This window comes from Sinohyriopsis cumingii, chromosome 7 (assembly GCF_028554795.1).
Source record: "Sinohyriopsis cumingii isolate HCF-2022 chromosome 7, ASM2855479v2, whole genome shotgun sequence".
In the NCBI taxonomy this organism is placed as follows: domain Eukaryota; kingdom Metazoa; phylum Mollusca; class Bivalvia; order Unionida; family Unionidae; genus Sinohyriopsis; species Sinohyriopsis cumingii.
This window is the reverse complement of record NC_142967.1, coordinates 138,378,824-138,403,918: the sequence shown is the minus strand read 5'-3', so window position 1 is coordinate 138,403,918 and position 25,095 is coordinate 138,378,824. Positions and strand designations below refer to the sequence as shown.

Here is a 25,095-nt window from a genome sequence, read left to right as displayed (position 1 = left end):
GACAGAACTGCTGATCAGGTTGGACTTAAATGGAAACAAAGTAATGTGGTTATAGATTCCACAAGGAATTCTTTATTGTGTGTCAGAATAAATCTTTGAATGGTGGAACTATCATTGCCTCTGAAAATAAACATCATACTTGAACAGAAGGTTATATATATATATATATATATATATATATGTGTGTGTGTGTGTGTGTGTGTGCGAGTGATTTAGATTTTTATCGTAGCTTTAACAATTTTCCAGTCTTATTGCTGCGATGTCTGCAGTGTGGCAGTTTAAAGTGATGTTTAGCACTGGGGCATCATGGCGCATACATGTAGCATGATATCCCACCCAGTCACATTATCCTGACACATGGCTGACCAGTCCTAACACTAAACTCTTAATGCTGAGTGCCTAGCAAGTCAGCTGCTAGTCAATTTTTTTAAATCTTTGGTATGACTTGGCTGGGGTTCGAAATCACAACCTCCAGCATCTGGGATCATATATATATATATATATATATATATATATATATATATATATATATATATATATATATATTATTGCATTCATGTATAATGTAGGCTGTTTTTTGGGGGGAGGGTGCCCATGCATGTACAAATTCATATACAGAACCTGTTGAGTGTTCAAAATGTTAAATGCTTGTACCTTAAAAGAAAGTAAATTTGAACCATGCAAATGTATTGCAATATTTCATAATGCTTGCTTTCAGGTGTTGATGCCAAAGAAAGGCAGCAGTGGGTTGACAGATTACGGTCTACATCAGAATATCATGCATCAAATGTACAAGTAAGTTACAGGATCATTGTGTCTCCAAATCACTAATGATATGGGTCTGTGTATTTGCATGATTAGTGTTGTGTAATTCCATCTCACTTAAAAATGGTGACTTCAGATGCTAAATATAATACATAATGAATGATATACACAATAGTGAAGGTGATTTATATGTTTGGATAGACTAACAGATTGTTCTCCACTAATGTTTATTTTCTGAAATTGGTCACTTAGTAGAAAATCAGGATTTTGTTTGGCTGGCAAGTAATGAATTCAGTTGTGTAGATTGAAATTATACCCATGGAATTTATCTTTCCAAGCATTCTGTATATTATCATTTATTCGCAATACCTCACCAGATGAAACAGTTATCATTACTTTGTTCACTTAGCTCGAGGGCTACCATCAAATTTTTAAATTTGTTGGATTTTTAATGTCGGGTATAAACCATGCAATCAGGTGGTTGGGGGAACTCCCATGAATTTGTAAGTGCCTAGCCATAAATGAGCACTCACTAATAGAACTCCCATGAATTTGTAAGGGCCTAGCCATACATGAGCTCTCACTAATTGAACTCCCATGAATTTGTAAGGGCCTAGCCATACATGAGCACTCACTAATAGAACTCCCATGAATTTGTAAGGGCCTAGCCATACATGAGCTCTCACTGATAGAAGTCCCATGAATTAATAACTGTACCAGGCCTGAAATGAGCTCTCACTGCAGTGTATGTTACATTTTTCAAGTAGGTGCATTTACTCAGATTAAATATAATAATTATTCTGAAATTGAATCCTAAAATAGTTTAACCAAAGTCTTTTTAGTCCTGATCGTTGAATGCTCTGCACCATAAATGTCATGAAACAAATTTCTGATGCAAAATTTGATTGCTGTGGCATTTTACAATGGTGGCCAGGTGCTAAATTGGGTCCAGAAAAGAGTATGTCTGATCCATCTTAACAAATAAAGTGTTGTCCAAATTTGATTTTAACATGTTTTCAGTGTGACATCACAATGCACAACATTCAATCCAGTTTGTACTGGATCACACCTTTGGGTTGATATTGTCCAAATATATACATGTAACTTAACATTGAATTTGCCATAGGTATTTCTCTGGTTCATATAAATAATGACCTTTCAAAGGAATTTCAATATTTGAGGATCCAATAATTGCTTCTTAACACATTAACCCCTAGCGACGAGTTAATGTGGCAGGAGGTAGTAGAAAGGTAAACTGATGTAGCTCTACAATGATACCAAATAATCTGGAATTTCTAGTTGCATTACAAAATATAGAGGGAAAAAATCTCATTTTTTGGACCCGATTTTTTTATACCCAAAATTGGCCTGTGGTTGGGATCTGATTTTGTGTCCGGATTTTCGATGCTTGGTCTCAGATCTAAGGCAAACCGTTATGAACTGCAAACAGACAGATTAACCTTTGCAAAAAGTAGGATAAGATGGGCATTTGGAATAAAGAGTGGTCTCGATACAGAAATAATGGCTCCGTTTAGCACAAAAAAAGCTCCAACTTTTACCCTTCTGCTCATGTGCAAGCCAAATAGCCAATGAAAAACGATGTTTCTAACACAACTAGGCAGTATGTTATTGAAAGATCACCTGGGATTTGGTGTTTTCAGATCTATTCAGAAATAGCTTTCCAAATGTGTTTCCTGCGCAGAATTTCAGGTGAAAAGGATAAAAACCTCCAGGGGTTAATGTGTTCAAGGTATTTGTGATCAAATGCTGAAAAATGCCGCCCATTATGGAAATAGTTGGTTCTGAACACGTACATGACCATTATGACTTGTAGTATAATTGAAACCCCTCCCACCATGACAGTTATGATATTTACTATAATAGAACTCCCATGAACTTTGGGGGACCTAATGAAAGAGGTAAAAGTACAAGGAAAATTTGTTTGCTCTACAACTTGCACTATAAGCCTTCACCTGACTTGATCTGTATTTATTTTGTTTTACTATTAGGAAAACCATATGTTGTTGTCTCAAGCAGAGAGCTGATGAAAATGTTTGCTCCAATTTTCTCAGATGATGAAATTGATATGGGGCCAAGTACACTGACTTTGCTGGATCTTAAAGGACAGAAATGAATTTTCTCTGTGTAGGGATTACTGCTTTGCTCATTAAACCTGCCTTAAGATGTACACATCCCTTTTTTGCTCACTTGGCCATCATGTCAGATGAAATAATCTAATTGCTATGCATCCATTGTCCATCTATCGTCCATCAGGTAAAGCACTGGACTTGTAATCCAAGGGTCACTGGTTAGTACCCATCTAGGTCAGCCTGGTTTGGCAGCCTTAGTCTGTCCTTGAGAAAGGAGCTCCCATTTCCTTGACATGTTATAGTCAGAATGTTGAAATTGCTGTTACCAACAAAAGCAAAATGCTCATCAACATTGGCTTGTTATCACTCTGGAGGCCATGACATTTTACCACTCTGGAGGCAATGTATTTGATCTGATTTAGATAAAACTTGGGATTTGCTTGCATCATCAATATCACAGATGAATTCAGATAATGTGAGTGAGATCTATGCATATTAATGAGGTGGTCTTGCATTGGATTGGCTGAGCTTGTTTCCATTCTAGAGGCCATATTTTTGTTCTGATTTTAATTAAACTTGGAATATATGCTTATATCACCAAGATCTCAAACAAGTTCAGTAATGAGAGAGATACATAAATTTAATGAGGTGTTACTGGCCGAACTTGTTACCATTGTTTAAGTCATATTTTTTGTTCAGATTTTGATCAGACTGGGAGTATGGGCTTATGTCACTAAGCTCTTGGATGAGTTCAGTAATGAGTGAGATTGTCACATTAATACGATTGTCCTGTACCTGATCAGCTGAGCTTATAAATACTCTAATACATTCAGTTATGAGTGACATCTATACATATTAATGAGGCCATCTTGCATCTGGTTTGCTGAATTATGAGAGTCTGTATATGATTTTATTTTGACCAGATTTTTGGTATATAAAACTATATCACTGAGATCATGAAAGAGTTCTTTTATGAGCAAAATTCATGCGTATTAATGAGGTGATATTTCACTGATTGGAAAATATCTTTGCTTTAAGTTTGGATCCTGTTCAGAAAAAAAATTCACTGCAATTCAATGACAATGTTCTATGTCAAGCAGGGATCTTAACTTCATTAATTTAGTTGGAAAATAGTGAAAGATTGAACTTAGCCAAGGTCTTAATGCAGTCTTTCATACCAAATTTGGTCAGATTCCATGAAGTCTTTCATACCAAATTTGGTCAGATGCCATGAAGTCTTTCATACCAAATTTGATCAGATTCCATGAAGTCTTTCATACCAAATTTGGTCAGATTCCATGAAGACTTTCATACCAAATTTGGTCAGATTCCATGAAGTCTTTCCTACCAGATTTGGTCAGATTCCATGAAGACTTTCATACCAAATTTGGTCAGATTCCATGAAGTCTTTCATACCAAATTTGGTCAGTTTCCATGAAGTCTTTCATACCAAGTTGGTCAGATTCCATGAAGTCTTTCCTACCAAATTTGGTCAGATTCCATGAAGTCTTTCATACCAAATTTGGTCAGATTCCATGAAGTCTTTCAAAAGTTTAAAATGAAACAAGATATTAATGCAAAAGAAGAGCAGAGTTCTAAATGAAACGGGGTTCATAACTCATATATTTTATTGGAAAATGTTAAGTATCAAGGTTGACCAAAGTCTTAATGTATAACCATTCACTAAATTTTGGTGAATAAATAAAATGTTATTGAACAAAAATGACATTATCATGTAGTAAAATAGCAAAGTTCAGAGTCAGATGGGGGCCCTAAATCCAAATGCAAGGCTCATACCAAATTTAGTTTGAATCTGTGAAGCCGTTCAAATTTTTTTTTGCATATATGAAATTTGAGACAGGATGTGGTAGGATATTATGTGACATGATTGATGGGTTGCTCTATATTTGCCTGCCATATCTATGTTTGGGGCATACAATAAAGAGCCTTGGGATATTATCAATTGTTTTAAAGAGGCAAAACAGGATGTTGTGTATCAATTATTGATGAATGAAGACTATCCCTCCATTATCAGTAGTAATGTATGTTATACACTTAGTAATATCATCACATACCAGTATATATCTCATGATATACCTTAAGTTTTTATTTTTAGAGAAATATGCAGTGGATGAACTGTACTGAGTTCTTACAGTGTACATATACAGTGAATTTTCCCTGCTTATTGGCGTATGTGTTAACCATGCTTACGTCACAGACCAGTCAAATAAAATGATCTCAGAAGTTATGGCTGTTCTGATGCATATTAAATCAACAATATTGCAGTTTGTGTATATTTGACTGCACATGCACATGATATAGATGGATAGATATAATATATGTTAAATTTAACTACTTTTATACTTTCTACATCCTTTTCAGAATGTATCAGTTGACCTGGTTTCATTTCTGAGTTTTGCTTTTATGTTTAACTTAATGCACTTAAGCCAAATTTTGGTATAAGGCTTTACATTAAGAACAAGGTAAAGTCCGATGTTCAATATGTTTATGAGAAAATAGAGTTATGACCTTTGTTATTGACTTTAAAACATTACCCGTTAATTGTATCATGTTGACTGGTGCATCCATGTTAAGTTGATACATTTCTTTGGGGGTGTTTGGCATTATTGCTTTAGCTATGTCTATCTGTCACATCATGTCCATCACAAACTTAATTTCAAGGAATTTTGAAGGGTTTCTTCAATTGAAATTGTTTGGTAGCGTTAAAGTGATATAGGTCATGTTCATCTTTCACCATTTTGTGACAAACTGTAAGCAAGTTATAGTGTTTGACTTGGAACTTTGCCATTTCAGTTCATTTGCACTTATTTACTTCTAAACAATTTATGGACAGAAGTACAAATTGGAATGAGGCTTTACATTAAAAAGGCCTTGGCTAGGTTTGATTTTCGCTGTTTTCTGGCAACATTTTATGGAGTTATGGCCCTTGTTTGACTTTGCCTTTTCAATTTGAGTTCAGCTCAGTAACTTTTGACGTACTATATGGTTTGGAAACTGATTTGGTATGAGGCTTTACACAAAGAAAGGTTGTGGCCAGTTTTGATTCTCACCACATTCTGGAAGAATTTTAATGAGTTACGGCCAGTATTTATGTAGAAGTTTGCCGTTCAATTTCAGCTGAATAACTTTTAAAGGATTTCATGGATTGAAACCAGATTTGGTTAAGTGGTTTGTGTTGCAAAGATCATAGTAAAGTTTGATTTTTTTCTTCTGGTTTTTTTTGGGCAAAATTATATTGTTATGGCCCTATGGTTATGGCCCTTGTTTTGATTTTTTGTAAAAATTTCTTGTTCTTATATCTTTTCTTTTCACTGGAAACTACCATATTTCTCTGACAGTAAGACCAGGGCGTCAGCCTAATGTAATTTTCAAAAAGTAGAGGGTGGGCTTATTCATGGATATAGCTTTGTCATATTGAGTCTTATTGTCAGAATCAAGTGTACCAGACTTCACTGTTCATTTGGTTCCAGGCACCGATAGCAACATGAGAGTAAGTCCTTTATACCATGTTATTTACTGTTAAGATGAAATATCTTCACCATAAAAGCATTCAGATAGCTTATCAGTTTATTTAAAGAAAGGTCTGAAATCTGATTTTACAGAAACTAGTTTGGGATTTGGCACTAAAGATTAAAATGTATTTCATGTTTTCTGATGGAAGCAAGGCAGAGATGTTGCTGGGCTTCACCAACATCACAAATTGTGATTTTGTTTTACTTATTGGTGACAAAAAATACCATCTGGCAATTATTTTCAACATTTTTTGGCTTTTTAAACTTCTGTATACAATCTTGGGTTTGGGGTGGAGAAATTCAAAGGCATCATGAGAGGAGGCTGCAAACTTGGATATAAATTGCACTGGAATATATTTATTGTTACATAAATAAAACCTTTGTTCATATTGACAAACACATCTTAACAGCTCATTTTTGTTTGCATCCTAATCCGCGTATGCAGCAGTGTTTCCCTAGACAGATATTTGTGTATCAGGAACGTACGCTGGAGAAAATTGACGCACATTTTGTTACTGTGCATTTTTTTTAACGCAAAGGATTCGCATAATGCGATCAGGATTTATTAATATCCAATGCATTGGATGAGGAGTGGCATCATGTATATTTCGAGCATTGACTTGTTCCCCGCTTTGTTTACTCCCTATGTTGCTCTCCTCTATTTGTATTGCGGTGTACAATGCATGGAACATACGAAATAAGGAACCAGACTAGCATAGGCAATGTTATGATGGAGCAGCTTAGCCTAATCTCGCAAGCTCTCATGCAATTTCCATCGACCTCAGCAAGATGTCATCCATGTGTTTAACTCGATGCTTGTTCCACTAGAAAGTGATCTCCAGATTAAAACATCGTGCACTGAGAATCATTAGCGAAGAAAGTGAAAGAAGCAGAACACAAAAGAGTAACTGTGGATCTAACTTGAATGAAAAGTAGAGAAAATAATTCCCTTGACTGGAATACGGCACATCGATTAGAATTACTGGTGTGACTTTTGATCGCATGATTGCAAAGACTGCAAAAGTAAATAATCCTTTCGTGCATGGGTTTAAGAATTTTAAAAAATCTGCCATTGTACGCCACAAGATATCTGGAGAACACATTATAACCCAAGACATTCTTTCACAACAAAGAAATCAGTAAACTTGCGGAGACAAATGATGTTTATTTGGATTACACAGTCAGGGTGTCATTGCAGATTTTGTTGGTTTTTAACTTTGCTGCAGTAAAAGAAAGATCTTATAGTTCATGTGTAACTTATTAGAAACAAGATGAATCATTGGCCTCTTAGATTTTTGGATACATTTGTTCTAGGACTAAGTGCAATGAAACTGATGATGGTACACATTTTATGACATACAGTAAATTAACTGCCATTTGGTTACAAAGATTTATTAGACTTTTTGTATTGGCTTGTATGTAATGTGTTGGTCTATAATATTGCTTCAAAAAGATTATAAGGAGACTGTTAAAAGTATGACATTAAAAGAAAATGAACTAATAAAATTATTCTTTGAATGGACAATGCATTTGTATGTTAATTGTGCATGTTCGTTTATTTGTATTTTTAGAGAGAGAGAGTATGTTGTGCAAGTTGCAATAACCTATTTCAAGCTGAAAAATTACAAGTCAGATGAAAATTTGTCAGTACATTTTTGACACCCACATTTTTTAATTGACCCCCAGTTTTGACACCAAGGTTTTTTTTTAACCGTCAGTTTTAGACCCCTGGGGGATACACTGGTATGCAGTCACCTTGCCTGGTTACTGTCTGCTGTGATGCACTGTGATATACATGCTACCAGATTAGTTTCAATAGATTGACCTCCGAAGGCAGGAACAGGAATGGCTACTATTGACTAAATTAATGTTGGTGGGTGGGTGATTTTGTTTTATAAAAATGTACCCTAAAAATATAGTTTTGATGAAACTTCAAAGAAAACTGATTACCTTTGCAACTCCAATTGTTCTGTACAAATACTGAACAGATGAAACAAAAAATCGGTCTTAATTAAAGTTCTACAATTATTTGATGTTACCACCGTCGTAACAAATTGCCATTTGCTTGGTCCTTGAAAGTTTGCATTTAGTGGTGACCTCAATAACACATACACCCTTTATCAAAACAAGCAGATTACAGTCTTCAATAAAAACAAAGCACCTTTCATCAAAGGAAGTCAGCACCAAAGTTAAATAAAAGCAATGATATCTGATCAATGTTTGCATTTTCCAAAGATATTGGAACACTTTTACTGTGCCATGAATGTTTCTGCTTTGCAGGGAAAATGTTTATGCTTTCATTTGCTACCAAAGGCAGAATAAAATGTAAATTAAATTTAAAATCTTTTGAAACTACAGTGTGACCCCACTATAGTGCGCTCTGTTATAATGTGAATTCGGATATAATGCGGTCGTGGCGTGGCTCCTGAAATTTCATATACATGTATTTTTCTTGTGCACAAAAAAAATTCTTAAAAAGTACGCAAAAAACAAGAAGTTGCTTATCATTTTGTGGAAGAGATCACTTATGAATAATACAAGACGATCATGGCTTGGCTCCTGAAATTTTATATGTATTTTTCTCATACACGAAAAAGTATTTTTTCTTCTTCTTAATAGTTAGAAGAAGTTTATTCTGGGATTGCGTAGGTCTTCGCCAATGTCGCAAACTTGGAACGTTTTTCCTTATTGGCTGCAAAACATACCATGTGGCTTTTTTATTTGTTGGCAACATTGTTGGCTGTTTAAACTTTTATATACAACCATTGGTTTGGAGTGCAGAAATTCAGAGGCCCTATGAAAGGATGCTACAAACTGGATATAAAATGCACTGAAATTTATCTATTGTTACATAAACAAATTCTTTGTTCATACTGACAAACCATCTAAACAGTGCATTGTTATATCATAATCCGCTTACCCTGACATCTAGCATGAGTTCTGTATGTTGTGAAATATCCGCTCTTTTGTTGTCGGATTTTTGGCCGCTCGCTAGTAATTAATATATTTACAAAGACTGACATTGTATGTGGATGGTAAGTAAAATTCCTCTTCTTTTCACTCAGAATTAAATCCTTCAGAACACTACGTTTTCTTTAATAATCCCTGTCATCAGAACACCTGTGTCTCTATCATCCGTTGACCCTTTGTTAATTTTCAGATGCATGCGTGGAAGGCAGCATCATGCTGCTACCACATATGTAAAAAAAATACATCTTACTTATTGGTTTATTCAGTAGGCATGGAGGGACACTAACTAGAATAGTCTAAACGACAGCCAATTCCTTTTTAAAAATGTACCCAGATAAAATAGTTTGCTGAAATTTCAAAGGAAACAGATTACCATTGAAGCACCGACTGTTATGAAAACATACTCAGCAAATGGAAAAAATACCAGTCTCAATCATGCAATACAATTATTTGATGTTGCCACCACAATAAGAAATGGGCATTCGTTTGGGTCTCCAAAGCTGTCCTTTAGCGGTGGCTTCAATAGCGCATGCGCCCTTCATCAAAGAAAGCCGACTACAGTCTTTCAATAACAGCAAAGAACTTTTCTTCAAAGGAAGTCAGTACCAAACTTAAATAAAAGTGATGGAATCTGATGGAATTTTGCATTTTCCAACGTGACTGGCACACGTTAACTGTGCTGTGACAGTTTCCTTTTTGTAAGGAAAAGTTTATGCTTACAAATGCTACCAACGGTGGCTTGAAACGCTTAAAATATGACCTGTTACAAAATAATGAATATTTTAAAGCTTTGTGTGTGCATATTTTCGATGGAATCACTTGTATTGTGGATTCAATATATATGATAAGGTTTGCATCTGAGTACACGGTGTTGATACTCTATTCATCATATACATTAGACATTTATATATAAACAGGATTCACGTATATGTACCAATTCATGGTTCTCTAAATAAACTATTATATTATGGTTTCTCTGTTTTCAATACAGGTGTATTTCTCATTTAATATGCATCAATTTAAGATGGTAACTGTGCCGACAAAGCAGGTATTTTACCGCCCGCATTTATTACACACACCCCCCCACACACACACACAATTTTTTTGGGGTACATTTTCTTCACCTAACTGACTTGGTTGCATGTAACACGGTTTAGTATATAACGCGGTCAGGTTTTATGGCTCCCAACTACCGTGTTATAGCAGGGTCGCACTGTATTGATGTTTGGGTGCAAAGATGTTTGTTAAGCTTTTTAATTTATTCATGTGTTTTCATTTCCCTGTTAACAGCCTCATCCCATTGGTGGCCTCGGCAAGATGATAGAGCTCTCCAACTGACCAAAATCAAGGCCATGTACAATGTAGCATGCAAACAGCTTTAAAGCCATAGGCAACAACGAATTTCTCAGTAATTATTTAGTGACACATGTTTGTTGACAATGGGATATAGATCAAATGAGGACTAATGTTTTTACATTTGAGTTATTTGTTTTTTTTCTAATCAGATGTGAATGACATATCAATTTTCTGACATGTGATCCATACTCAAATTCATGGATTTTTCTTATACATGTACCTTACTTAACGCATTAATGTTTCCTCTACACAGTTGTAAGTTGTCAGTACACACTCTCAATGTAAATCCTAGTCACTGATGCCAGGTTACCTCTTACAAATTTCACTTTATGCAAAATTTGATATATTTTGTAGCCCCCACCCCTCCCCGAAACTTATCTCAACATCCACTTAAGTGGACAATATTACCTTGGTCACAAGGATATCGAGATAGGTAGTACTGTATTATGAAAATGGTGACATTTTTTGAAAATTGGTAGAAAAAAATACTGAGGTTGGCAATAACTTTATTAATGCCAGCACCGTCCCTGGCAAGGTATCTGATGGCACTGACAGAGTTGGTAGGGATGATATTATGTCATATGCGTTGGTCAGGTAAGTAGCATCGGATCCTCCCATTGTGGTCGATACTAAAACCTGTACCCATGTTTGTTGTGGTTGTGGATACCAGAAATTATAATAAATTTCACTTTGCAATATTTTTTGTAAAATTATAAGCCAACATTAACATTATCTCAGTTCCTGTACCAAACCACACAAACTGGAATCAGTTTACTTCTTCTATTATCAAGTTTTTGTCTACAGGAGCATGATGGTATGTTAGCCGTGAAATTTCAGTGTTTTCAAAGTTATGATGTTGTGCTTGTCAGTTTGAGCTTCCAGATTCTAATAAGGAATTTGAAACTATTCTTTGAATTCTTTTGCATGTTGTGATTACTAGGTTCTTTAATACCTTTTCAACATGGAAATGACTGCAAACTATGACTGGCAAACAACAGGTACAAAGCAATACAGAAACACTGACACATTATTTTTCTGCACTAAACATTGTGATCAGTGAGTATTTCAGTCATATTTAACAAAGTTTGACGGCTGATTGATTTTGGAATTAATAACTGAGTTTACAGGAGTGACCAAAGAAACTTTAAGAAACAATGCCAGTAACTTTTTGTTTGAATGATGTATAGAATAAATGATCATTTTCGTGCCAGTGGAACTCTAACAGTAGGGGACATTGTCTGAAATTCTTTTGAAAAAAGATTATGAATGTTGACAAGATTTTTGTTCACCCTGGGTCAAAAGTAGTGGTGTGCTTTTTATTTTGAAGATTCCCTCATCTTCTACTGTTTCTCCAAGTGCAAGGTGGGCTTATGACTATCAACATATCATCAGAGCAATATGATAAGAAAAATGCATTTGGATTTGGTACAAGTTTACTTTAAACTAAGGAGTTGTAAAAGAAGTATGAGATTTTCAAAAAAAAAGGATAACTCAGATAGCTAAGAACTGTTGATATCACAGTCTTTTGGATACTCAACATCTACTTCTGCAGACCTGGATTCAGTCCATGGTACTAGCCATTCCAACCAAAAATGGTCAACCGTGAGAAATTTTTGTGGGTTTACAGTGTGATATTTTGACTTAATAACTCTGGGGGATTTATGGGAGCTCATTAAAGGGATACTGTTTAATTGGACTGTTTGAAGGATTCATTGCATTGAATTGTGATGTTTGATTACCTGATTGAAAAATTGTTGATGAGATGGAAGAGAATGTTCATCTCAGACTCGTGTAGCTTTTATGGTCAGGATCTTGTGTACTGTATATAGTCGCTTACAAGTCCAACTGCAAGCTGCACAGACCCATATCTACCATCACATAATGCGGCAGCAGTTCTGGATCTGTGCAGATTGTTAGCAAGCAACTTCAACCCTGATCTGCAGGTGCATTATGCTGTGGCAGATCAAGATCTTGGTTGTTTGCAGTTTGACTTGAACTTTAAGCGAGTACAGATGGTAGAACCTGCAGTCGGGATCTTGTGTAGCTTTTACAGTCAAGTCTTTATATGGAACTTTCAATAGTATTACTAAGCTAGATCTTAGTTCCTCTATTTTACTCATGGAATATAAATTTAAATTTGTTCTTTGTGTTTTTGTTTTGTCTTTTTTTCAGAAAAAGAAGGTGAAAGTAAATTCCAATCATCAAATACACCAGATCGTGCAATATGTAGGGACTAATATTTTTTCCACAATTAGTTTCTTAAAACCTTGATAATTTTGTCTGCTCTTTCAAACTTTTAGTTAACATGCCAGAGAATATGTAGAATATACATTATTGGAATAACTGCATCGAATGCCAGTTAAAAAAGACCTGTGCTGCATTCATCAAGGATAGTTGTATGCACTGATTGCATTGAAGACGCTTGCTACCGAATCATTTTTGCTGTGAAAGGAATTTTCAGCTTGATGAACAAATTTTCACATCGAGCCAACATAGCAATGAATTTATCCAATTTTTAAATTGCATTTCATTGATTAACAAATTAATAAAGATATTTGCATTTGTTCTTATCTACTGAAAAGAGGTCTAAATACATGCTAGGCTAAATACATGCTAGGCTAATGTTAGTCTAAATACATGCTAGGCAATTAACCTTGAACTATGGTTCTTCTCGCCTGTTTGCTAGTCTCATTTGGCAAGCTGTTCTGCAAGGGAAACGAAACTTTCATGGACTGCTCATTAGCGAGCTATCACACTCACAGCTTTTGTCATGTAGCACCACTCAATAGCAGAACACATAGTAGGAGTATTAGCTTAGTGCTACTTAATGCTAGCCTTACTGAATGCAGCCATGGTCCTATTGCTACTTAATGCTAGCTATACTGGTCCTACATTTACAAACCTGTCTGAACATTACTAAATGCAATCGTGGTTCTATATTTACCGACCTGTCCGAACATCTCTGAATGCAGTCATGGTTCTATATTTCAAGACCTGTTTCAACAGTTTAACTCTTACGACATGAAAGCCATACTTTGAATCCTTTGCATGAATGAAATTATGCAGATTTATAAGGCAAAAAATAGATTAAAACTAATTTTGAGAATTTTAAAATTTTACTTTTCTTTTGAAGTGACGTTATTTGCACTTTCGAATCCAAGTGCAAAAATTGTGTTCATGACAATTTGTGAATTCTGTATGTGCTTGTTTATAAGTCAATGTTCATGACAATTTGTGAATTCTGTAAGTGCTTGTTTATAAGTCAAGTCCCACTGCAAACAGCATAGACCCTGGTCTGCTCTTGCATAATCATTTGACAGATTAGAGTCTATGTTGTTACTTCTACTGATTACTTTGAATAAACTGCATAGACCTAGATTTGCTAGTGCAATATGCGATGGCAGATATAGAACAGTGCAGTCTGCAGTTGGACTTGACTTGGAAGCAAGTATATACAGTAAGTAGCAAGGGATTAAATATGGATACATAAGTAACTTTTATTAGAAGCACCTTGCATGCTAATCAACTTCTTCCTCAAATTTTTGCTTTAACATGGTTTCTGCTGTACCTTATCTGTCAGATGGAATTTCGCCAGTTATGTATCACTGTCTGTATGCAAGTTACATATAAGTATAAAGTCAGTACAAAAACTGCATTATTTTCCTTTAAAAAATAATTACATGGAATTCAGCGAAATTCATGAATGCCATTTTTGTTTTTACCCTGCTTTGGCAGAAGGTTAGCCTAGAGATCACTTTGGTGTCTGTCTGTCTGTGTCCAACCCTAGATTAAAGTTGGTGTTAAAGATTTGTAAATTATGTTCAGTGTTAACTTTTTTTTACTTTCTAGCTTTACAGAAATGGTGGGCTTGACATAAAGGGACTCTCTTATATGGATTTTGTGGTTGTAACAGAATATACATTGAAATACCAGAAAAAATTATTGACCACTAATGAAAACAGGAAACCCAACCTTTCAGGATATTCAGGAATCAAAGATGCCATTTTATGCAAAGCCACAAAAAATGATACCAAACAAAATATAATTTATTAGATGTAAAAAATATACCTGTAATATTTAGATGTATATATAATTTAGATGTAAACCCCATCCCCAAAATTTGTTTATGCAGTATTGATTATTAGGTAATGCAGATACAAATTTTGAGAAATGTGTAACTTTCATATGGTTTGTGACACACTACAAATACCTAACAATCTTTCTCATTGTCTTGTACATTGGTTATGCCTGCAGCTTTTTTGTATTCCTGTTTATCATAGGTGATGGATTTTGTTGATGCTACTTGTAACCAATTACTTTAATGCATTAGATTCAAGTAAATGTCCTATTTGGGACATATCAAATGAGTTGTTGGGAATAACGCCAGCAGAAGCTTAGATGTTGTTTTGTAAAGTCCATTCTCAAGATATTTTTATCTATGAACGCTGAATCATGTTGGCTTTGTGGTTAAAGCATTTAGCTTATGACCAAATGGGTGTGAGTTTGATCCCTGTCTTAGTATCAGCCAAGATGAGCTACCATCATATGTCTTTGGACAAAGTATTTTACTCTACTACTGCTCCGATGGCCTAGTGGTTAGAGCGTCCGCCTCAGATGCAGGAGGTCATGGGTTTGATCCCAGGGCGAGTCATGCCGAAGACTTAAAAAAATGGTATTAACAGCTGCCTCTCTAGCTCTCAGCATTAAGAATTAGCATTAGGACTGGTCTGCCTGGTGTCAGGATAATGTGACTGGGTGGGACATCATGCTACATGTCTGCGGCATGATGCCCAAGTGTTAGACATTACTATAAACTGTCACACTGCAGACATCGTAGCGGCACGACTAAAAAAAATTCAAGCTATGTTAAAAATCAAAATCACTCACACATTTTACTCGACTTGCCTCAGCACAATATAACCTTCAGAGTATTATAGTGTTGTTAAGTACAAAAACCATGAATCCAGTAGGCTCAAATGGCTGAGTGATAAAAAATGACATGCAATTAATTATTAGATGCAAAGCAAATGTGCTAGTTAAATGGGACCCTGTTTGGCCGAAGAAACGGAAATTTTTAGTAATAATTCAGTGATACATTTCCATGATTAAAGAAATGGAAAGATAAAAATCTGTTTCTTTCATTTTGAAGTAAATATTTGGTTGCTAAGACTGCTGAATTAGGCGAATACATTATTCTGTTGGTTGAAGAACAGGACATTTATATGGTATACGAGAATAAAGTAGATAATGGGACGTATATGAAACCAATTGATATATCATTGTTTTAAGTGAATTTTATATATTTAAAGAAGGATATTCTTACTGATGTCATAGTTATTAATGCTAAAACACTCAAGTAAATTTTGTAGAGGAAAGATAAAAAGTAATTCACAAGTAATTAAACATAGACTTGTAGGTGAATTGCATTAGTCTGCTTCTTATATTACAGGAAAATACCAAGTCGTATATTTAAAACTTTTAATGTAACTACCTTGCAGAAGACAATATTGGACTTTGAAATCCTAAATTTATTAACGGAGCTTTTTCAAGAAATGGAATTCATCAAGCATGACAAAATTATAATTTTCTTTCTTTCAGATTTCCAGATCTGTAGATCAGGTGCGATCAAAATCGTTTTTGAATAGTGGACCTCCACCCCCTCCAACCCAGAGGTCTCAGCAGAAGTCTTCTCAGTCAGGCTCCACAGAAAATGTTTTTACAGTTGTGCCACCGAGGTTAGCAAAAAAGACAACAAACATTGAATATGAGTGTACAAACAATGGACCCCTGTATTGGTTCAGCTATTAAAGAACCAGAAGGAACAAAGTAAATTTGTTTCTCAAAAAGAATTTAATTAAAATAGAAAATGAATGATGTTTATACTTTTATTATATACCCATATTGTCTTGCATGGTTGATCTGGTCTTTGTTGCGAATGTTTAACCCCTGTTCACGTATCACACATCCTGATAGGAACTGTTGAAGGGTTTTCACTATTATCTGTCAGTATGCTTTGATGCACTGAATCAAACTTTTATACAGTTTGTTTTGAATTGCATTCAAACTGTATAGCAGATAGAATTTTGCATGGCATGTAAGATGGGATATGTATTGAATACAGAAATGCATTCATGTTTTCTTTTGATTAGGACCCCTGATTTGCCTGGCTTTGATTTTTGCAGCATTACTTTATCGAATTTTATTGGATTTCAGTCAGATTGGCATGCAGATTTATATTGATGAGACTGTGAATTAGCTTCATTTCCAGCATTCCACATTTCCATTTGTCCTTTAGAACATTCCATAATATAATTTGGAGATACATATGCATTTGTTTGGCCATCCTCCTGTCTTCTTTACACAGCATTAAGTTACCAAGAGTTGTTGGATTTCAACAAAATTTGGTATGCAGCTTTACATTTATGAGACCTCGACTGTATTTCATTTCCATTGTTCCACATTATCATTTAGTAGATTTATTGCCCTTGATTTCCTCTCCGCCTAAGTTTGGTTTCTGCATCATAATTTTACTAAGGAAATTGGATTTTAGTACAATTTATCATGTACGTTAATATTGCTGTGATCTTGACTGCCTTAGATTTCCAGCTTGCCATGTCATCACTTAGGGAGTCAAGTCACTTTATTGCTCATTTAGCTACTTTTATACATTATTGTAAACTTCAGAAACTGTTACCCCCACCACAAAAAAAAAATGGATTGTTGATCATTGGGTCTTTAAATTCATGGTTCTTAGCAATTACAGACAAAAATTGGTGGTCCCCCAATCATTCCTGTTATTTAACTTCGTGGCAGTTGTGCATAGTGAAAAAATACAGAGTATTGCATGTGCAAGTAAAATATAATTTATGCAAGTCATGTAGGCATTTGGTATGGATTGTGTCAACAGTGGGTGTCATTTTTGAGAATTTTATTACACACACCTTTAAATAATGATCATGTATTTTATTTCAATAATCCTTGATAAATATTATTGGAAGATCAAAATATAAACATTACGAGAAATGCATATGGCATAATCAGAGTTAAAGTATGTGGACAATGGACTAGATCAAGCAAGAGGTATGCTCCAATATAAACCAGATTGGAACACATTTTATAATACTCTGCATTTGGTAATATTTAGACCTGATTTGCTCTCGTCTTGATCCAAGTTAAGCACTTGGCCACACTGTAAAAAGCCCATAGCAATAATTGTTATCTGGAAGTTTTGTGATGACAACTAAGGTGTAGAGCATTCAACAGGAAGGAATTAATAGACTTTGTTAAACTATATTAGCATTAAATTTTAGAACAACAATGAATAGCTTATTTAAGATCCAAAAATGCAATGTAGATGCATGCATAAAAATACTAATTAAGACAAAAGTCTACTTTTGTGAGATTTACATGTTAGAATCTCGCTTGGCTACCTTTGTTGTTGTATTTCCTTGAGAACTTCAGAATTCCCAACTGTTACAATTTTGGCGTGAATTTCGTTACTCTCATTAGCAATGCACAATATCATGCCACATTTAAAAATATCACTAATTCCCAAATTCTCAATCGGCTTAAATCAGGAATAAAATAATCTTAATCCCGCTATCAGCAGTGGATCTTGTAATGGTCCCATGCTGCTAGTCGTGATATTAATGGCAGTTATCCAATCGGTACAGTTTGCCATGTTGCAAGCTTTGACATGTATTTTAATCTATATTTGTAAGAGAAATTCTACAAAAAACCTGTGAAGAAAATGGTCTCAACTGGAAGTTTTCTAAAACTAAAAAATGACAGATATACATACAACTATAAATTCTTTAAACAATCATTTAATGAATACATCTGTTTCAAAGGATTGGATTAAGATGAGGTTAATATATATGGCTAATTGTTGTTATTAGAAGTACCCATGAACAGTTTTGTGCCAGAAACCAAGGTCAAATTGGGTGGAATCACTGAACATATATGTCAGTTTTTTGAAAACTCGCAACTAGCCAGGTGAGGTATTTAACTTTTATCTCTTTTTCACTAAACATGAGTCTGGAAGGTTGGCAGCTCTGGAAGTTGACCAGTCCCTTACTTTCTGCTAATTATTTCCTCGAATTCATTTGACCTCCTGGTTTATAAAACTGTCTTAAGCAAACCCTTGTTGATACAAGTGAGCAGTCAGGCTTTTACATCTATAAACTCTACTCTTGCATGACCATTAAAAACCAACAGGATAATATGATGGCATTGTCATTGTGTATATTAGCACCCACTACATTGATGCTCTTGTCGCATATAAAAAGCTTCGTAAAAAATTCAAATCACATCACATCACACACATATAAATAAAATATTTCGGGTAAAACCCTTTCAGAGAATAAGATATGGTTTTTTAATAGAAAACTCAGAATGATTTACTAAAGATCATTATAATTAAAAATGCATTCAAGTATATTGATGGATTTCAGAAACTTTTTTCTTAAGATACAATGTGGGTTTTATTTATTCATGATAATCCATGTTACTTGGAGGCAATTTAGGACTGCAAAAAATGAATAGGAGCATTGTCATCAGTGTCCCAATCATTGATTGATTTAAAGAAAAACTGGTTTTAAGCTAGAATGAATTTGATAATAGAAAGGCTTATATTGTTTCTTGAATTGTTTTTTGAATCCGAAAGGACTTGGAATTGTTGGGTAAACTATTCTTGCTGATAGCAAAGCAGCAGTGTACCATTACTGCATAAGACTGGTGAAAAACAGATATCACTTTTTTCTTTTAGTAATGATGATAACAGTGGTAAAGTTTTGTGTAAAACTTCTAAAAGTTAGATGGAGTGGGGTTAAATCAGATGATTTTTCTTGATTTAAAAATGAAACTCGAAAAGTTATTTTAAAAGCAGTCCACTTTCAAAAATTCATCCGTGCCATGTTGTTGATTGTTGTCATTTTAATCATAATTAGCTTACTGTTCATACTCAGTACTTTTTAATTTGATTACCTTTCCCAAGTTAGAAAATAGTTTTCACTCTTCAAGCAGTCACAACAGTATTAGCAATAGGATGGACTGTATGTATTATTATAGCATGCTACAGGCAAAGCTGTTTTCTGACAAACCCTAGATTTTTTAATGTTTATTTTTATTTTTGTTATCGCTTATGTGCTTGTTTGGTTGAATTTATTATGAATGGATAATCGTAATGCAGTAATTTATAATTAATCCTCCTCATAGCGATCCCGTTGAGTAAGTATAATTAGAGGAGTTTGTAGTAGAGTTGTATTAACTCGTAGAAATTTCTACTAACTTTATTAGCTTTGGTTCTTTTAGCTATCTGCACAGTACTTAAGGTTTTTTTGGACAAATCTGAAATATAAACCCATTTGTGGAACTTCTCACACATGGTAATTAAATCTGAAATTTGAACCCATTTGTGGAACTTCTCACAAATGGTAATTAAATCTGAAAAATCTGAGGAGAGGAAATTTGAAACCTGAAATTTTTTTGTTTTAATTTTTTCATAATTTCAGAGAAATTTTTTTTGTTCATTTGTAATGTAGTTGGGGTAATAGTTTGAACAAATTATGTTGTTTGGTTGTACATATGGGAGAGAACAGCGAAGATGAACCATTATGAAAATCCTTTCAGTTGGTGATGAAAGGTTCTGTTGTAAGAAGCTGGAATACACACCATATTTTGGCTAGATTTGCACATACCCTGAAAACTCAAAAACAAGCCGCAGTTTGTATTTTTCTTTAGGAATATATGTTAGCCTTATGTTAGTGAGCATCTTATTTTTTGGAAGGTTTACTCTCAAGGTAAGCATATATTCGATTAAATATATCAGTAGATAGTTGGGAAAATTAATTATGGACAATCTAAAATTAATAAAGTATATTACTAGAATGTGAAAGAAATTTTTAATTAGATGCAGTTTTGAATGAGTAAATGTTATTTATATTGTAATTGATTTGTGATTTTGCAATTAGATTTAGACATATCGGTTTAAAATCTGTTTCTTTATAATGACAAGTTTGCCGCTGTAAGTTAACATATATTAAAAGCTCCTTAAATCCCAATGTTTGCCACAAATGTTTGGCAGATTGAAGGTTTTGACTATAATGTACTCTGAACAACACGTATTAGTCACAGGAGTTCTCAAATATCATAACATTGACTTGTCTAAATCACTAGGTCTACTTCATAGATTGTTTCTTGTCATATAACCAATAACAGTGCTACCAAGTAAGCTTAATTCAAAGGTGACTAGGTCTAGTTGCCACATTGTTTCTTTGTTGGACAAGCAATAGATGTCTTGCCAACTAAGCATGTTTTGTCATTATTATTTACCCAATTGTTGAAACACTCTTTAACCACAAAATACAAGACAATAAAGATGTTACAGCTCATCTCCTGTTCTTCTCAAAACTCCGTAATTGAGTGATTAACCCAGGGTCTTTACTCAGACATTACATCACTTCCTAGCACCATCTTGTTTTGAGTCGTGGTGTGCACGCACATGATACCTTCAGAACATAAGATGCGAAGCCCAGGCACAAATGAAGGAAAAAATATACTTGCAACAACAGTTGATTTTTATTATCATCTGTCATGATTTTTTTATGAACCACCTGATAAAATAAATCTTCACCATCCAACTCTTTCAAAAATTCCCATCAAATAGGCATTATATATTGTCAAGGTATTACATAAATTGTTGTAAATTAATAATTAATTCTTACACCACTGGAGTGGAGTAAAGTACTGTTGTGAGGCGAAGTTCCATTGTATAGATTTCTGAAAGAAAAAGTGATTTTGTTTTTATATAAGGAGTAAATCTGAATCAAAATTAATTAATCAGTGAATGATAATGCTAATACTAAAGCTGCATTAAATCTGGAACTGATAGTTACAAATTGGCCAGCACAATGAATAGGTATATTAAAAAGTTCTTTTTTTAATTAAGCTTAGTTAGCAAAATCTATACCAATTGTCCGGCCAGTAACTTCTCATGGGTCAGTGGTTCTTCCCAGGGTTTTCCAGGGTGTTTTCCTCCACCAGTTATACTGGCCACCATGTATATTGTGCTGAAAAATGGCATAAAACCCTATAGCAACAACAACTGATTGTCCGACAGAGAATTTGATTTTGTTTTTTTGTGTTTTAATGCCATTTTTAGCACATGTGAGCCAGTGTATTTAGTGGGGGAAGACCCCAGGAAGGACCATTGTTCCAGGGGAAGCAACTGGCAAGCATTCTCACATACCCACAATGGCCAAGCTGAGACCTAAATCCACATCGACAGTGGTGAGATGATAGTGATCTGTAAAGGCCAGCACATTAGACCACTTAATTACCAAAGGACCCTGTCGAACAAAGAAATAATCTGTTAATTAGACCAAATGAATTTTGAATTTTACTTTAAAAATGTTGATTTGGCTGTGAAGTGGATAAACAAAGACAAGTTGATACAGTTATGTTTAAGAACTCTTATGACTAATATCCAGTTTGCTGGTGGTATGTGCCTGTCAAAATCTTTTGATCTACCATACATGTGCAGTTAAAATGGTGTGTGTGTGTGTGTGTGTGTGTATATATATATATATATATATATATATATATTAAAGAATGCAAGCCGTTATGCATTAAAGAAAATAGGCAGATTTATTATTATGTCTTACTTTCAGTAAAAACATTAGTGAGAATCGGGTTTCTTACTTTCTATGCAGACTCACTTTCAAGGTCAGCTTAATTTAGATTTTTTAGGATATTGGGAATCTCTCAAATTACTGTGCAGTGTTTACTTATCTGATGGTTCCTATCCTGACATTTTTCTGTGTATCTGCATTAATGTAAATTGCTTTTCAATTCTATTCTGTTGTACTGAATTTTATACTCTGCTGCTGCACTAGACTTTAGGTTCTAGGGTTGTTGCCATGACAACAATGTTGGCCTAGTTTTAATCCATTTGGGCTTGGTTCTAATTAAACAAATTTCTTGACCACAGATTTTCTTATAAATATTCTGAACATCTGAAGGCTGGATATGTCCATTTTGAGCAAGATTTTCAATTCTGGAGTAACATTTCTTACTCAAAATGCTAAGGGTTGTTCCATTAAAACATGCATGGGACCCAGGAAGGCACTTTTAAAGTGGGGTACTCGTCCATAGATGCAATTTAGAATTTTCTTATCATTTTAATGTGAACACTGTGAAATTAATCAAAGTACCCTGGCATACATTTTTTTTAAAAAATATCTTCCCTAGGTGCCATGTATGTTTGGTCGGAACAAATCTAAGGAAAGTTTTATGATGGAGGTTCCTAATTTTAACATTTTAGCACAAATTGATTGTTTTTAACATACACCGCTTTTGGAATGGTCAATGCAGAATGAGTTGTTACAGAATTTGTTTATAGTTGTCATGATGATGATTAAAAGTGTTGTAAACCTGATACAGTTTGTAATATAGTTATATCTAGCTTGCTTGCTTGGGACTGTTTTAATAAACTATACTTGGGACCCAGGAAGGGATTTTTAATATGTTCTAGTCATCCATAGATGTAATTTAGTTGTACTGATTACATATGAACTCCTTTATTAATCAGAGTACCGTGGTATACATGTTATAAAAAGCTACCTTCCTTGGGCACCAAGTATGTTTAACAGGAGCAGTCCTTACTGTTGAGAAGGTCATACAGTATGAATTGTAACCAGTACAAATTTTAGAAGGTCATACAGTATGAATTGTAACCAGTACAAATTTTAGTTTCCAAGTATGACATAGACTAAATTTAATCACATCTACCATTGAATTTTATATTTCATTTACATATATTCAAGTACTCTTTGGTCATCTAGTAGTAGATATTCACAAATAGTATTTCTTTGCCAGACTGGCTATTCAGCATCGCACGAGTACCAGTTGGTTACATTTTCTTTCTTTGCCCAGATGTTGTTTCTTTTATACATTTGATGGCTGCTACTGTATAATCTTGACTTAACAGTGCATTATTCCTGTTATAGTGTTAACACATATAATATCACTGTATGACATGACACATTGTGACACAAGAAACCAGATAGTCTTGTCACAGGGTTATGCAACATCCCATTTATTTAAAATAATATATACTATTGCATGATCTTAGCCTATGATATTCACATTTTTGATGTTATTATCTCATGCACAATTAAGTTGGAGATATAAATAGGTTCTGGGTATCCTTCTGTCACACATTTGTTTCTAGAGCCTAACGTTAAAGCCATTTAAGATTATCTGTGAAATTTGGTACATAGATTAGTGGTATAGATATGCCTTTTGCTATTCATAATTTTTCAGTGACAGACAATATTAATGTTTTCATCCGTTTCTCTGTTCATCCATCTACCATTCATACTTTCATTTTAAGAGCACAAATCATTCAAGATGTATCTGTGAAACTTGATGTAAATATTATTGGGCTAGTGTTCAAGATTTGCAATTTGCTGTTCACTTTATACTCTGGGTCCAAAAATGGTTCAAACTGCAGGGATTCCTGCCTTTTGTTTCCCATGTCTGTCAAAAGAACATTATTATTTCAGCAGTTTAGTACCTCAGCATGAATGTGTTACAATGATTGAGGTTCACTAATCAACAATTAAAACAGTGATCATGTTCCCATCCATTAAAATTATAGCTTTAAGTTTGTTGTTTTACATAATGACTAAAAACTGAATGCTGTGTCTATCTCTGTCTGAGTTAGACTACATCTGTCTGTGTGTGGATGTGTTTGGGTTGGTGGGTGTATGGCACACATGGGTATTTAGGCCACTTACTAGCGAGCCTATCTGGCTGGACACTTTTGACTTGTGGTATGTGCATACCAGATTTATCCTCGGTGGCAGCTATACTTTGCTTTCATGTCATGTACCTGCTAACATATGTATGTATCAAGTATCCTGAATCTGCTTGTATCTGCTGATGGTACTGAGATTTAGAACGATTGCAAAATACTCCTGTCAGACATTTATAGTTGTGAATTTAAATCTCATTCTCTTTCTTATATTTAACATCACAGCTGTAAAATTGAATAACTTCAAACCTCTTATCTGACAAAACAAGCAAAGGATGGAAGATTTTCATTAGTCGTGTCTTGGACTACCTTGAACCTCGGTCGTAATTGCCCCATAATCTTGCCCTTTCACCAGCACTAACACAGCAGATCAAGGTGTACACTGCAACACCTGCGAGAACCCATCTACTTAAAGAAATATATTGGATAACATACTGAGTGATCCCATCTGCTAAAGAAATTATTGGACAGTATATATTATGTATGGCAATCCCATCTACAAAAAGATATATATTCAAGATTATAATTTATGTGATGTATTTCAGTCCCATCTGTTAAAGAAATT

At 34.4% G+C, this 25,095-nt stretch overlaps 1 protein-coding gene across 4 annotated transcripts in view; it reads left to right on the top strand.

Moving 5' to 3' along the window:
- The window catches only part of LOC149796227 (oxysterol-binding protein-related protein 11-like), a 133,993-nt gene that overhangs the window by 18,448 nt on the left and 90,450 nt on the right, over positions 1–25,095 (top strand). For 2 of the 4 annotated variants that reach the window (XR_016422508.1, XM_089966186.1), the window contains exons 6-9: positions 719–795; positions 12,887–12,940; positions 16,313–16,449; positions 19,931–19,942. Coding sequence is in view for 3 of the 4 variants with exons in the window: in XM_089966186.1 (XP_089822312.1) it covers positions 719–795; positions 12,887–12,940; positions 16,313–16,449; positions 19,931–19,942 (280 nt within the window). In the remaining variant the exon portion in view is untranslated. The remainder of the gene's footprint in view (positions 1–718; positions 796–12,886; positions 12,941–16,312; positions 16,450–19,930; positions 19,943–25,095) is intronic. The other 2 variants (XM_089966187.1, XM_089966188.1) reach the window with 2 other exon arrangements.